The sequence below is a fragment of the Dermacentor variabilis genome, chromosome 5 (genome assembly GCF_050947875.1).
Source record: "Dermacentor variabilis isolate Ectoservices chromosome 5, ASM5094787v1, whole genome shotgun sequence".
Taxonomy (NCBI): domain Eukaryota; kingdom Metazoa; phylum Arthropoda; class Arachnida; order Ixodida; family Ixodidae; genus Dermacentor; species Dermacentor variabilis.
In genome coordinates, this window is record NC_134572.1 from 10,182,179 (window position 1) to 10,196,019 (window position 13,841).

The window sequence follows — 13,841 nt, forward strand, 5'->3', positions numbered from 1 at the left end:
GAGGTTCATTCGCTCTGTGGCGTGTGTTCCGTTCCGTTTAGAAGTCGTTCTTGTGCAAAATATCGCGCTTGTGTAACATAATGTATGACCAGCAGGCATCAATTGCAGCCCTACTTCATGCTTACTCTCGTCGCCTTCTCGTCGTTTCTTTTTCTATTTTGTTTTTCTTGTTTCTTTGACATCTCACGAATGTACTACAGCCGCGATATGGCCGTTTATTTATGCGCTTTGTAACAGCGCTATGGATCATTAGTGGCACGTACTGGCGGGCTAGTTCGTTCATATCTTTAGACGTTTCTTTTAAGTGCGCGAAAACACGAGGACACACAAAAGGAACACACACTACACCACAAGCGCAGACTGCCAGCCGTTTATTTTTGGTAAGCAAGCAACATACCTATATTTCATTCAGGAACGTGTACACGTGTCCGCATTCTCACTCTCACGTGTGCCGATAAGCATGAAAACATAAAAGTTATCGGCTGCATAAGAAAGAAGAGTTCTTATGTTATCTCTTCCTATTTTGATGATACTGTAAGAATGGCTCATGGTTATCTTGGGGATCGCTTGTCGCAGTCTTTGTCTACGCAGTTACGCAGCAGATAATATTTATGTTTTTATGTTTATCGGCACATGTGAGAGTGACAACGCAGACACGTATACAGGTTCCCGAATGAAATATATTGACACAATGATGTAGGGCTGCCGCACCGCGAGACGGCGCGCGGTTCGGGTTCTTATAGGCGTTTCGTCGAGGGATTCGCGAGGATTGCTGAGCCTCTGACACGGCTCACACGCGACGATGTGCCTTTCATTTGGTCGGACGAGCAGCAGCAGTCGTTCAATGAATTGCGCAAGTGCTTGCAAGCGGCCCCAATGCTTGCTCATTTCGACGAAGACGCTGACACTGAAATTCGTACTGACGCCAGCAATACCGGTCTCGGCGCAGTTCTTGTGCAGTGGCAAGCTGGTGCGGAACGCCCCATTGCTTACGCAAGCCGCAGTCTCACCAAGGCTGAGAAAAAACTACTCAACCATTGAAAAAGAATGCTTAGCGGTTGTGTGGGCAATTGGTTAATTCCGACCCTACTTGTACGGTAGACCCTTTAAGGCTGTCAGCGATCACCATGCCCTGTGCTGGCATGCCAACCTCAAAGATCTTTCAGGCAGACTAGCCCGTTGGAGCCTGCGCTTACAAGAGTACGACATTGCAGTTGTCTACCGATCTGGAAGGAAGCACAGCGACGCCGACTGTTTGTCACGCGCACCACTCCCTACGACGTCCTCGGACCCTGACCACGACTTGCCATTTGTCGGCGTTATCGACGCCATAAAGATGGCTGAGCACCAGTGCGCTGACCCTGAGCTGCTGCCGCTGATCGAGCACCTTCAAGGAGCTGAAGGTGTCTTACCTCGGTCGCTCGTGCGCGGCTTATCATCGTACTCTTTGCACAACAACCTCCTTTGCAGGAAAAACTGCGGAAGCGGTCCAAATACGTACCTCCTTGTCGTGCCGTTGGCGCTGCGCCAAGACATTTTGCAAGCCTGTCATTATGAGCCATGTGCGGGACACCTGGGATTCGCTAAGACATTAGCAAGGATACGCCAGATGTATTATTGGCCCCGGCTTTTTTCTTCTGTGCAGCGGTCGCAAGAAACCACCAGTTAAATCAGCTGGCTTTCTCCACCTTGTGGATCCTCCTCAAGCACCGTTCCAACAAATAGGAATAGATCTACTTGGGCCATTCCCAGTGACCTCTTCGCGCAACAAATGGATAGTCGTCGCTACCGACTACTCAACCCGGTAGGCGGAAACCGAAGCTACTCCGCAAGCAAACTCATGTGAAGTGGCCAAGTTCTTTGTACGCCACATGGTCCTACAACATGGTGCACCGTCTGTTCACACAATGATGTGTCAATTGACGCAATGATGTGGGGCCCCCGCACCGCGGGACGGCGCGCGCAAAGGCCGGCGCCATCAAAGACGACGAAGCGCGTGAGCTACCCGTTCTCCTGGCCCGCCATTAACCCTTTGAGGGTGGAAGTCGTAAATGTACGGCGCCGCGAATAGGTCCGAAAATGGTCGAAGCCGTATATTTACGGCGCCGTCTGTACGTTTAAAACGCGCGCTAATTTCCTAACTTTTTCTTGCCTGGCATGTGCTGCCACTATGTGAGAATACATGGAATTTTTTTCTCGCGTCTCTCTCTTTCGGTTTTCGTTGTATAGTTTTTTTTTTTCCTCCGGCGCGTCTGCTACCGCTCGCGCACTGGCACCCTCGCGGGCGCGCGGCGGTTAGTTTTGGTTTCGTTTCGCACGCGCTTTCGGCTTCTTTCGCTCGCAAAACTGATGGCTATCTCGTTCTTATCACTCAAAGGGTGGCAGCCTGTTGCTCGTTTGTTGCTCCCAGGGGTCCGCATACGAAGGATGCCGCCGTGCATGCGTTTCCTTTTTTGGCACTTTATTCAGAAGTTGCCTCCCACGGCTGCTCAGGGAAGCAGTACCCAGAGTAGGTGCCACGTCTGCGCCAACACCACTCGGCAGCAAAAACGTCGCAAGGGCACAAGGTACATGTGCGCTGAGTGCAACAAACCGCTCTGTGTGGAGCCATGCTTCAAGGGCTACCACACGCTGAAAAAATATTAGTGCAAGAGGAACATTTGAGACTTCCGAAAAATTTTCGTGTGCGCATTCTTCTTGTGTAGTTTTCTCGTGTGGACATTGTGTATAACAATGCGCCAATTTTTTAAAAAATTCTTATAACACTATTTGCTATTTTTTATTGTTTTTCATGAATAAACAGTACATATATGCCAATGCAAAACATTTTTTTCTCACTTTACGGTCACCCTATAAAAATTACGGCAAATTTTTTTCGAAATAGGTCCCTCTGAAGAATTTAAATGTGCAATAAACAAAATCGACCCTGCGTGGTCGCATATGGCGAAAAAAATCGACCCTCAAAGGGTTAAACAGACTCGTCTACATTCTAAGACTCCATCGTCAATCTACGTTACAATATGTATCTTACTTGCTTACCAAGAATAAATAGTTGGCGCTTTGCGCTCGTGGTGTGTGTGTTTCTTTCGTGTGTCCTCGTTTTATCCCGCAGTTAAAAGAAATGTCAAAATATATGGATCTTTAAACGTTATTTGGAATCAGGTTAAATCAAAAACATTAAATACAGGAAAGTGTTGTGTGCGGTGTTTTCTAGCAGATGTATCTGTCTTTTGCACTCCATGGCACGTTAGTATGGTTCACTCAATGGTCCTTACGCTGCTTGTACTTGGGCTATTTTCGCGTATTCCGTGTTACTTTCGCCTAATGTAGACGACGTTGTATTTTGAAATATTTTATGTTCCCTCCAGGTGCTATTTCAAACAGCTCAGAAAGAGTACCTACTGCTCGCAGAGCAGCGCGATATCTCTAGCGTCATTTTGCGTGTACAGGCGACGGTTGTAATTGAACATGGTGTGAATCGCGTGACTTGTGATGGAGACATATCTTGCTAGACACAACTACGTCAAATGGCAACGGAGGTTGATGATCGTGGCGGGCTGAAGCGAACGTGGGCTTTTTTCTGTTTCGCATTGTTTGCTTTGTTGTGTCCTTATACTGCTATTTGAGCGCTAATGAATACATTGTTGCGGCAAAAAAGGAAAAATAATGACTTGGGAAGGAGAGTACGAAACGGCAGATTGAGCGCTGAACTTCAACTGAGAGTGTTGCCTATAGTGCTCTAGGCAACACTGATGTACGCATGCGCATTTGTTCATTCTCCATGCCCTGCTGTAAGAATAAAATCAGTTGAAGTTCAGCGCTCAATTTGTCGCTTCGTGCTCTCCCTCCCAAGTGTTTATTTTCCTTTTTTTGTCGCAACAATGTATTCATTAGATCCCAGCCAGCTCGCCCAGCAACAAGTTCTACTTTTTGAGCGCTGTTTCTGCTCGGACTATCACGCGGCATGAGTTCGATTTGGTCAGAACTCAACAATAGACGAAGGCTGAAGGCGTTCTTTCTGTCTGTTCCTCTTCCCGCGCATCCTGCTGGCATTGTTTCTTTCTCTCTTTTTGTGTCTTCTTCCTTTTTTCTTAGCCCTGTACAAAATGACATGCACTCGCGTTAAACTCGAAGCAGACATTCTACGAGGTAATCTACAGTGCCTATCACAATGAGACACGGCAGGCCACGCAAAGCTTACGGCACGATTGGACTTAATGGAGCACGACGAACGATAGCCTGTAGTCGAGCGAAACACCATCATTACGAGTGTACTTCAGATAAGGCAGCAATATTATTTTGTGGACAGGGCAGTTTACGCTAACCAGTTCAAATAAAAATGAAAAAAAGTATAAAGCGAGTATGAGAAGATGAAATCGACACAACAAACTACAAATTTTCCTGATACACGTTTTCAGCACTCATGTTTGCTGATTTGTATGTATTTGATGTCTTATAGTCGCAACGGATCTCATTGCGAGTACTAATGCTTCCCCTGCAAGGACATATTGTGCCACTGCGCTTACTTGGTCTCAGAAAACACAAGCCTCCATCTTTCCTCTGATGTTGTCGCCTTTGTAACATGTCATAGGTACTTATCGCATGTCGCCGAGGTTTCCTTAGCAGTTGACGGCAGATATCAGTGCTCAGTGCTGTGACTAATAATGTGCTTGAAACGAAGTGGCAGCTCGATCATAACTCCCCTCTACGTCATCATCCCTTATGCACGAAGCCGATATTACTGATTGTTTTCGCGGAGAGTCTTAGCTCGTCAACGAAACCAATTCTGCGTGGGGCAGCTGCTTTTTTTGCTGGAGATCACGGCAAAAATTTGACGGCGGTGAAATAAGGCACCGAATGCGAGACTCGATCGAGCTGACTGGTAGGACCGTAGACACGTTCAGCGCGGCACCCTGGTTTTTGCTTTTCGTGTAATAGGCCGTCCATTTTCAACCGGGCCGCCGTTTGGGCAAGAGCTCCTCCCATCATGACCGCTTACGAAACTCCTCTGCAAGTTGCAACCCTCTGTTGCGCAATTGCTCTGTGTCCAACCGGGCGCTCTGGCGGCTCCCGCTGCGATTGGACGACGCCGGCAACTCTCGCGCTTACTGCAAGCCTGCGTCGATGCCGCCCTCGCCATTTCGCTGCTGTCCATTGGCTGCCTGCAAATAACCCTGAAGTGGAAAGTTCCGCTGAGTGAATTAACTTTGAGCTCGTCATTCGGTCTTGACAAGTCAGCTACGTTGTAAGAACGACGATGCGGCTATAAAGGAGCTGATACAAATGTAAGACTCGGCGCCGCCGTTGTTATAGCGAGTCTTCTCACACGTTTTTATTGATTGCAAAATGAGGAGGGCGCACAAAACGTGATCGCCAGAAGTGACAAGCCGGTAGCCACCAGAGTGCCGAGCCATCAATTTTTTGCCGCATGCCTTCAAAGGCCATCTTGCAGGCGCTGGTGTGTGCACCATCTTCACGTTTTGAAGGAAGCTGCACAGAAGTTAAGACGGGAACAACATCGCCCAGCCGCAACGCGTGTTGCACTCTTTTGACGCTGACAGATTTTCTTACCAGGACCTGTGATCAGCGTGGCCCTCTTCCCAGCTTTAGGTGATGTGGTGAGAGTCTCTGCACCATAGCATTTATTAGTTCATTGTGCCGAGCTACTTCTGAAAACGAGGTTCGCAGAATGTTGTAGTGTTGTGAAAGCAATACGTCCTACAAACGCGTGCGCCCGTATGAACAAAAAGGTCGGAAGGCGATTCAACCTGTAGTGGAAGTCGATCAAAGACAACGTCTTCCTAAGCGCAGAAGAGAAAACACAGCGCAAAGCACTCTACCGCGTCAGTCCTCGCGTGAGTCGGGAGTAGCGTCGGACTGCTTCTTCTTTTTTTTTTTTTTTGCGCTACCTTCGGTATTGGCCCTTATTTTCAGAGTCCACAAAAATTCACGATCGGCCCACGAAAAAGGCTAGAAACACACATGCCCGATACGGAAAAGTGGAGGTCGCTCGGTAAGAAAGACATTGTGTTTAGGAATTTGCCGACTTCAGCGATTCATCGTGCTCGCGAAAATAAGTGTGGCGCATACCCACTATTGGGAATCGGCCAAGAGTCAGGTGGCGTCACGAAAGTATATTTGAGTAGTATCTCTAAATGAAATGTGCGAACCATTTAAATAGAAAAAAAAATTGAGGGCATCTTCTAAAGAAGAACTTTATTGCAACTCGCACAACGTCGTATTTGTCCGCCTCAGTATCGGAATCTATGGCCTCAGAAGTACACGTGCAGGTGCCACTACTCTCGGAGTCTGCATGATGTACAATGCCCAGCAGAAATTACCGAGCTCTAATATCAAGCCATAACTTGGTAGCTAGCGTATCCGACTCCCAAATACACACTACCGCAAGGGAATGAGTGGCAGTGGCAGTAGATGTTTGTCTTCGTCGTCATATGGTGAAAAGAAAGTCGGCGGCATCATTTCAACTTCCTTCTGCCACCCCTGATTGCTGCGTCTTTTATTATTATTATTATTATTATTATTATTATTATTATTATTATTATTATTATTATTATTATTATTATTATTATTACTATTATTATTATTATTATTATTATTATTATTATTATTATTATTATTATTATTATTATTATTATTATTATTATTATTGCACATCTAAACATCGCTGTAACGCACACCAAGAAATATGCGGGCATCGTCAACACTCCGACAAGAGCGCGCCCCTATACCCCATTTTATCGCACTTGTCAAAAGTGCGCTTAGTCATTTTGAGCGATGTTTCTCTCGAAAGCAGCGCTTGCTCCCTGGATGCCTTTGTTCTGCACGTCTGAAACTGGTTCCACGAGAAATTTGCCTCCGCGCACGCCTTATAGGTGCACGTTGTGCTTACCGGTGGTCGTTAATGCGTTGCCTATAACTCTCATTTCTGCTGCATCTCATCTTCCTCTCCTGTATGTAGCATACATAAATTTGCAGTATGTTGTTATATATATATATATATATATATATATATATATATATATATATATATATATATATATATATATATATATATATATATCGTAAGCTGTAGCCATGTCAGCGCACCCCTTTGTGCAGACCGCTTGTTCAGCAGTCGCCACGAGCTTTTCGAGTACTCTCACAGCCTATAACGACGGCCGCACAATCCGAACCCGCGCGTGGTACGAAGCTACTTGGCCGCAGCCCTCACCTCGGGCTTGCGAGCCACCCCGACTGCAAGAAAGCGCAAGTTGTTTGACGAACTTCCACCGTTTACGGACCTGTACTTGGTTCGCAGTTGCGGCGGCACTTGCTTCGTACGTTCAGACGGCAACAGCAGTCTGATTACAACTGAGTTCGGACTGTTGTCGAACTGTCGACGAGTCAAAGTGTGCAGAAACATTCGCTTTCCCATCTGTATCTCAGTGCCAAATTGATGCAAGGCGATGTGTTCCATCGCAGCACAGGCCGGGGTTTCATTCGTGGTGGATCTTTTTAACTAAGTGAACACGTGACCGTCATCCTTACACTTTGTCGTGCCTTCGAGTTTCCTCTTTTTTCACGCTGCTTTGCCTGGAGCGAGGTTACGCTTCCAAAATACGGGTATACCTCAGGCGTGTCAATGCGGAGGAAGCGTGCAGTTGCGTCATGTCCACTTTTTTTCCAATCATCTCTCCGTTCTCCTAGTCGTTGCTTCTTCGAGTGCGATGTATCTACAAGTAAACAGCCCCAGAACAAGTCCACGCTTAATGCCTCGCATCGCAGGTCCCGCTGTTGGCGCGCCGAGGCGAAAAGAGCCGGGCGGCACTCGGAGGCGCGCGCATTCCAGCGCTTCTCGTCGATGCGAGCGCCCCGTTATCAGCGGCAATATATTTCGGCACCTTCCTTTTGCTGAGTGAGGGGTTCTGGTCTGTAGCTGTTATCTCGCTCTTGGGTTTCGAGTCTGCGACCGGGATGAGAACGACGAAGAAAACAGAAACAAAACTGTGGATAGTGAAACACTACACGTGTGCCCCCTTCCGCGGGAGGTCTCTCATTTTCAATTCCCGACGAAAGGCACTCGTTGAAGGTATCCGCCTATACCATGCTCGCCGCCTTTGAAGTGGAATATTTAATCACGGCACAAGGAGAGAGCGCGTCGCAGCTTCCCGTCGGGGAGCCGTTCAATTGCATTGCCGGCGGATTCCCGGTGGTACGGGGGACGACGAGCGGACCCTTGCGAGTGTGTGCGCACACGGACACCGGTGACAGCGACAGCGCTGTTTGCCTCGGCGCCACGTGGGGAACAAAAGGAGTCGTTTCGCACAAGTTATAATGCAGTCTCGTCTTTAGAATCTGAACTTCCAGTTCGAGGTATAGAGACGTGTGCATGCTACGACCCTCATACGTGAGTGCTCCGCAGAGAAAAAACGAAATAAAGTTAAATCCTTTGTTCCGGAAGCGTCGTGCGTGCTCCGTGCGTTACACTGTCACTGTGCGTTCTTGTTGCGGCACGTGGCAACACGTTTGTGCTTCGGCGCCTGAAGTCTTGTAGACTGGCAAGGATCGCCTTTCGAGCGAGCAGCCTTGAGGTTTTCATTAGCGTGCCCAGCAGCAGTATCTCTCCTTTCTCCCACTGTGTGAGCCTGGCCATGGTGTCGTCTGGTTTCCTCTTTATTCAGGGACACTGGCCTCTCTCTTATGCATACGTCTGTTCGAATTGTCTTAACTTAGAATTATGTTCAAGAACAACAACAACAAAAACGCTTTGAGACCGCTTTCCTACTATTCTCTTGTATTCGAGGCAAGGTATTCCTGTTCCTCTGTGTCGTCGTGCTATTTTCCCTAGTTGCCTTACCGTAATCTAACCAGTCAGGGAAGCTCTGAAAGTTGATTCCCTGCAGCCTTCTGTGAAACCCTTTTCGCACGATGTATGCGGTAAACGCTTCCATTGCACTGCTCCGCTGCAAACAACTGCTTACATCTATGGAGAAGTCCTCTTTGGTTGCAGACGAGGCCTAACTATTCTGCGAATGTTTGCCCCATCTCATGACTTCCTATCCGCACCATTGCTGACAGGGAGCTACACTTTGGTGTAGTTCCTTCTTTTTGAAATTGTTTTTATTGTTCTATTGCTCCACTCAAGGGTATGTTCAATATAAACTTTCCACGCTTGCCGCTTTCCGTATGTCATTACGGTTAATAGCCACAACGGGCGTCGGTGGTGGAGGAGGTCACCATTCTATGTTCAGACACTGAGTGCGGCACCGCGTTTTCCCTTCTGCTGGTTGCCGGCAACATAATAAACAAGGCATCATTGTATCCACAATGGAACGGCAAATTTTGTTGATAAGTTTCATAGTTTAGTCCTAAATATCATCTTTCAGCCGAGCGCTGTTGTTCTCGAGGAGCAGTACAAGCAAACGTGGCTGCTTCTGTTTCCTGTGGGTAGTGACTCAACGCATCTGTTTACTCAGTCATTTGTGGCTTGAGCTCGTATTTTTGATGGGTGTTCAAACATGTGGCTCTGTTCTTAACGATGATGCAGCACGCGCTTGGGTGCCGAGCTTTGCAGTCATGCTAAATAACCCATGTGGTCACATTTAATGTGTATCCCCGCATTATGATTTCTCACAGGCTCACTATTATTTTGGGACGCGAACCAACATCAATCAATCAATCAGTCAATCAATCAATCAATCAAGTCTTACTGTCTCGCTGTCTAATCTGAAAACGGCAGTGCGTGAGAGTGACGCCCCTTGTGATCTCGTCTGTTCGCAGAGGATCGAAAGCTGTTCGTGGGCATGCTGAGCAAGCAGCAGACGGAGGACGACGTGCGCCAGCTGTTCCAGTCCTACGGCACGATAGAGGAGTGCACCATCCTCCGGGGCCCCGACGGCCAGAGCAAAGGTGCGCATGCGCGGGCACGCCGGCACTCCGGGCCTCATCCGGCCGCCGCTGAGCGTCTGTGGTTTAGAAGGAGGAAAATTCTAGCGCTCACTTTTCATCCTCTTGAATAAACTCTCGGCCGAAATTAAACGTAAAATGAAATGGTTAACGTTTGACGAGAACGCATTTAAGCTATCATTTGCCACAAATCAGCGTAATTTATTTATCTAAGCACATTTAAACGTTTTCATAATTCAGTTTCATATATTTGTGAATACTGCATGAAATATAAATCCTTTGTATCGTACTGTTCTTATGAAAGTTGTATTACCGATGTATTTCTTGGACTAAAACATCTTACTGTTCTTACGTGCATGAGGTGTATTGCGGATGCATTTTCTTGGACTATAAGTACAAGCGTATGCTACTGATCATCTCACACTGTGATTCTACATTCGTACTGCTTCGATTGGGAAGAGGAAGATGTACTTCGATCAAAAAGTTTTTCACGATGAAGAAGCAGCCAGTTCAGGTTGAGTTGAATTTCTTCACAGCTGCTCAGCATTGGGAAATGGGAGTGAAAGAAGAAATCGAGAAGGGTGTGGATATATTATTGACGCTCGAACTAACACAAACAGCCAAGTCCATTGTAGACCCCTCGTCCACTTTTTTAAATTTATACTTTCTACAGTTTTGTTGGCAACAGATTTTAGATTTAAAGCTGCCTACAAGAACTCCTGAAAGCTTGAACTTTCTTTTTTTCATGGTACTTCAACTTTACGACTATGAAATTCGGCAATAAAAGCGATTTGTCGCTTTCGTAAACTACATGTATGTGGACGTATATCATGCATAGGTTTGAAATATCTCATTAATTTGTGAGTAGGACTTTTACGAAACTTCCATGCAGACAATAACGATCTCACATTAGCCGCAAAGTAATTATCATATTAGATCCGTTTTGACAAACTAACGAATACAGTTCACATCATTGTAATGTCTGTTTTCGGTGAAGTTGCTCAGTTCTAAACTTCGTGCTGCAATATTCTTGAAATGAATAGTTTTAAGCAGGTCTTTCTAATAAATCTGAGGCACCAATTGAAAATTCTGCTTGCACCCGCCGACGGAATTGAGCGCCCTCATTTATATCCAACACTTTTCATTGAATCCGCCGTGGTCACTTAGTGGCTGTGGTGTTGGGCTGCTAAGCACGAGGTCGCGGGATGGCCACGACGGCCGCATTTCGATGGGGGCGAAATGCGAAAGCACCCGTGGTGCTTAGGTTTCGGTGCACGCTGAAGAACTCCAGGTGGCACAAATTTACGGATCCCCCCACTGCGCCGTGCCTCAAAACCAGATCGTGGTTCTGGCACGTAAAACCCCATAATTTGACTTTTCATTTTTATTGTTTCAGTGCTTATCCAATCAGGCCATTTCGGCGTTTCATCTGTATTTGAATAGGGGAGCCAGGGTTGGTTTCCGGGTTAACCTGCCTTCTAGCGACAATAATTGTTTGGGAGACGCCTTCATTTTATGTTTCTTATGACTGATATATTTGCCATTCCTTTGTGGACCTCATCTATCCTGCGTCTGGGAATACAAATGGTGTTATGGCGCAATTATGTGATGTCATATGGTGGAAAGCAAATCGAAAATCAAAAATATTTTATGGTGAGCACATTAACTCTACAGAGGACGCTAAAGGCTCACGAAAGAGAAACATCAAATCAATTTAGAGTGATAGAGTGTTCTCTCTGGACATTATTTGCATTTCTTCAGTTGAAAATGTCTATTTTAATTCCACACTTTGTTTCAATAATGTCTACGGTTTTGGACAAATATTGCATACAAAAGAAGGCCCCATATTCAGTGACAGTATTGGGTCTATATTCTCAACGTTAAATGTTGAAAGGGATAATACATGTGACAGCAAAATTGATGAAAATTAATGCGCTGAAATGCTGTTGATATGAGAGCAAAGCAGAGCTCATAGAAATCAAGTGAAGTACAAATATCCGTAAAAAATTAAAAAAGAGATTGGTCTATTATCATGGAAGAAAAATGAAATCCCGAGTTTTATATTTAAATCGCTTACATATTTAAACACTTACTCAGGTCTGCGCTCTGTGCAACTAGATCGAGAAGTTGGTGCGTCTTTCCAATAAGCTTATATGAGCCCTTTTGCGAGTTCGTTACGAACACTTTGTTTCTGGAAGGAGGGCTACGCTGCATGCGCGGTCATCGGTTCCGTTCGCTCCATACAGCTGCTCTGCGCGTGGCCATATCAGCCGCAGCCCTCTGTCTGACCTTCCGGCGAGGAGCCGAGAAACTTTGTTGTGCCGCAGTTATGTGCCTCGGGGAAGATGAATATTTCATAGTAGAGAAAAAGAGGAAGATTACAAAGACGGCCTTTTACGACTCGCCGTGTCCGCGCGAGATTATCGCAGCGCGCGTCGCAGCTTTGCTCGGCCGGTGGCGCCCTCCCGCGGCATGACCCGGAAACTGCCGCCAGGGGACCCGTTAAATGCGTGGGCTCGGCATGGCCTATCTGTGTTCGTCTGCCGCGGAGGGAAGAGGCAGCGTTCCCATTGTCGGGATGCTTTGCGGGCCCCGAAACGCGCTCGGAGGGCTGCTTTTTTGTTTGCTCCTGCTTGGACTCCGAGTGAGCCGTTCGCTGTGCCAAGGGACGCACGCTGCGCAGTTGCCCCGTTGTCGGCGCCAGTTATCTTGCTAACGGCTGTGATTGGTGGGCGTCGGCTACGGGTATCCCGACGCGGGGAAGAGGAACGCGGGAAATGTTACGTGCACGCGGATCCGAGGAGCCTTACGGAGGAGCAGATACGGAACGAAGTGGGCAATAACGATGCATTCGGGGTTCAAACATAGCGTGTGTTGCCACGAGAAAACTTTATTCCACCATCGTCTCCATTTCCACCCTGTGTGTTCTTCCCAGCTTGTCATTCATGTATCGTTAAGGCCACCTGTTAGAGCCCTCGCTTGTCTGCTCGTACTGCATCGTCCACAGATCTAAACAGAACAGGCAATGTATGGCTCTGACGACGTTATAACCAGAACTGCTTCTAGTTAGCATTTGCCGAAAGACACAATTGGGGCTAAAAACACACGCACAGTAAGATAGAAACATTGAGGTTTGCTAGTGTAGACCGTGGCGCAGTTGGTGCACTTTCCCTGATGGTCCACTACCGCCTCAATGTTTCTATCGTTTTGTGCGTGTGTTTTTAGCCACAAATGTGACTTTCGGCAAATGCTAACTAGAAGCAGTTCTGGATATAACGTCGTCAGAGCCATACATTGCCAGTCGCTCAACAAGTTGCCATTGCATTGGCGCTAACAGACGATAGATTCACAGAAATATATAGTGACTCGAAAACAGCTATTAGAGCTTTCGATTGCCCGACAGGGTGCGAGAATAATTAACCAAAGGCAAACAAATGTTACACGTTACATTTATTGGTTCCCGGCGCACCTTGGTGCACTTGCTGACATTCCTGTCAATCCAAATGAATCGGCCAACAGCGTCGCCCGCGACCTTACAGACTAGGCCGCTTTTACATATGGTTTTGATTCTGCTGGATTGGGGAACCTACAGAGAGAGACGCTCATTACATACAATGAAATTACAAAACATTGCTACATGGAAACGAGGGAGTTTCCACCCCCTCACTATAAGCTAAACAGAGCACAAGCAGTTACACTTAGGCAATTACAAACACAGTCTTATTATTCACCTGCGCCAACTAAAGGAATGGTATGAAATTGCAGACATGAATATTATATGCAAAGCATACGAAAAGGAGATATGCACGCTTGAACATCTGCTCTGGGAGTGTGGGTCGCTCGGCCCTGGCATTACCCGGAATCGGTTTTTAGGAATGATCAGATCTCCAGATCATATCCCTCAAGTCCTGGCTGTCCAGTACGCCCGTGATAGG

At 46.8% G+C, this 13,841-nt stretch overlaps 1 protein-coding gene across 4 annotated transcripts in view; it reads left to right on the forward strand.

Annotated features, from left to right (window-relative positions):
- bru3 (CUGBP Elav-like family member bruno 3) overlaps window positions 1–13,841 on the forward strand; it is a 424,616-nt gene that overhangs the window by 310,341 nt on the left and 100,434 nt on the right. For all 4 annotated transcript variants that reach the window (XM_075691691.1, XM_075691687.1, XM_075691689.1 and 1 more), the window contains exon 3: window positions 9,781–9,909. In XM_075691691.1, the coding sequence (XP_075547806.1) occupies window positions 9,781–9,909 (129 nt within the window). The remainder of the gene's footprint in view (window positions 1–9,780; window positions 9,910–13,841) is intronic.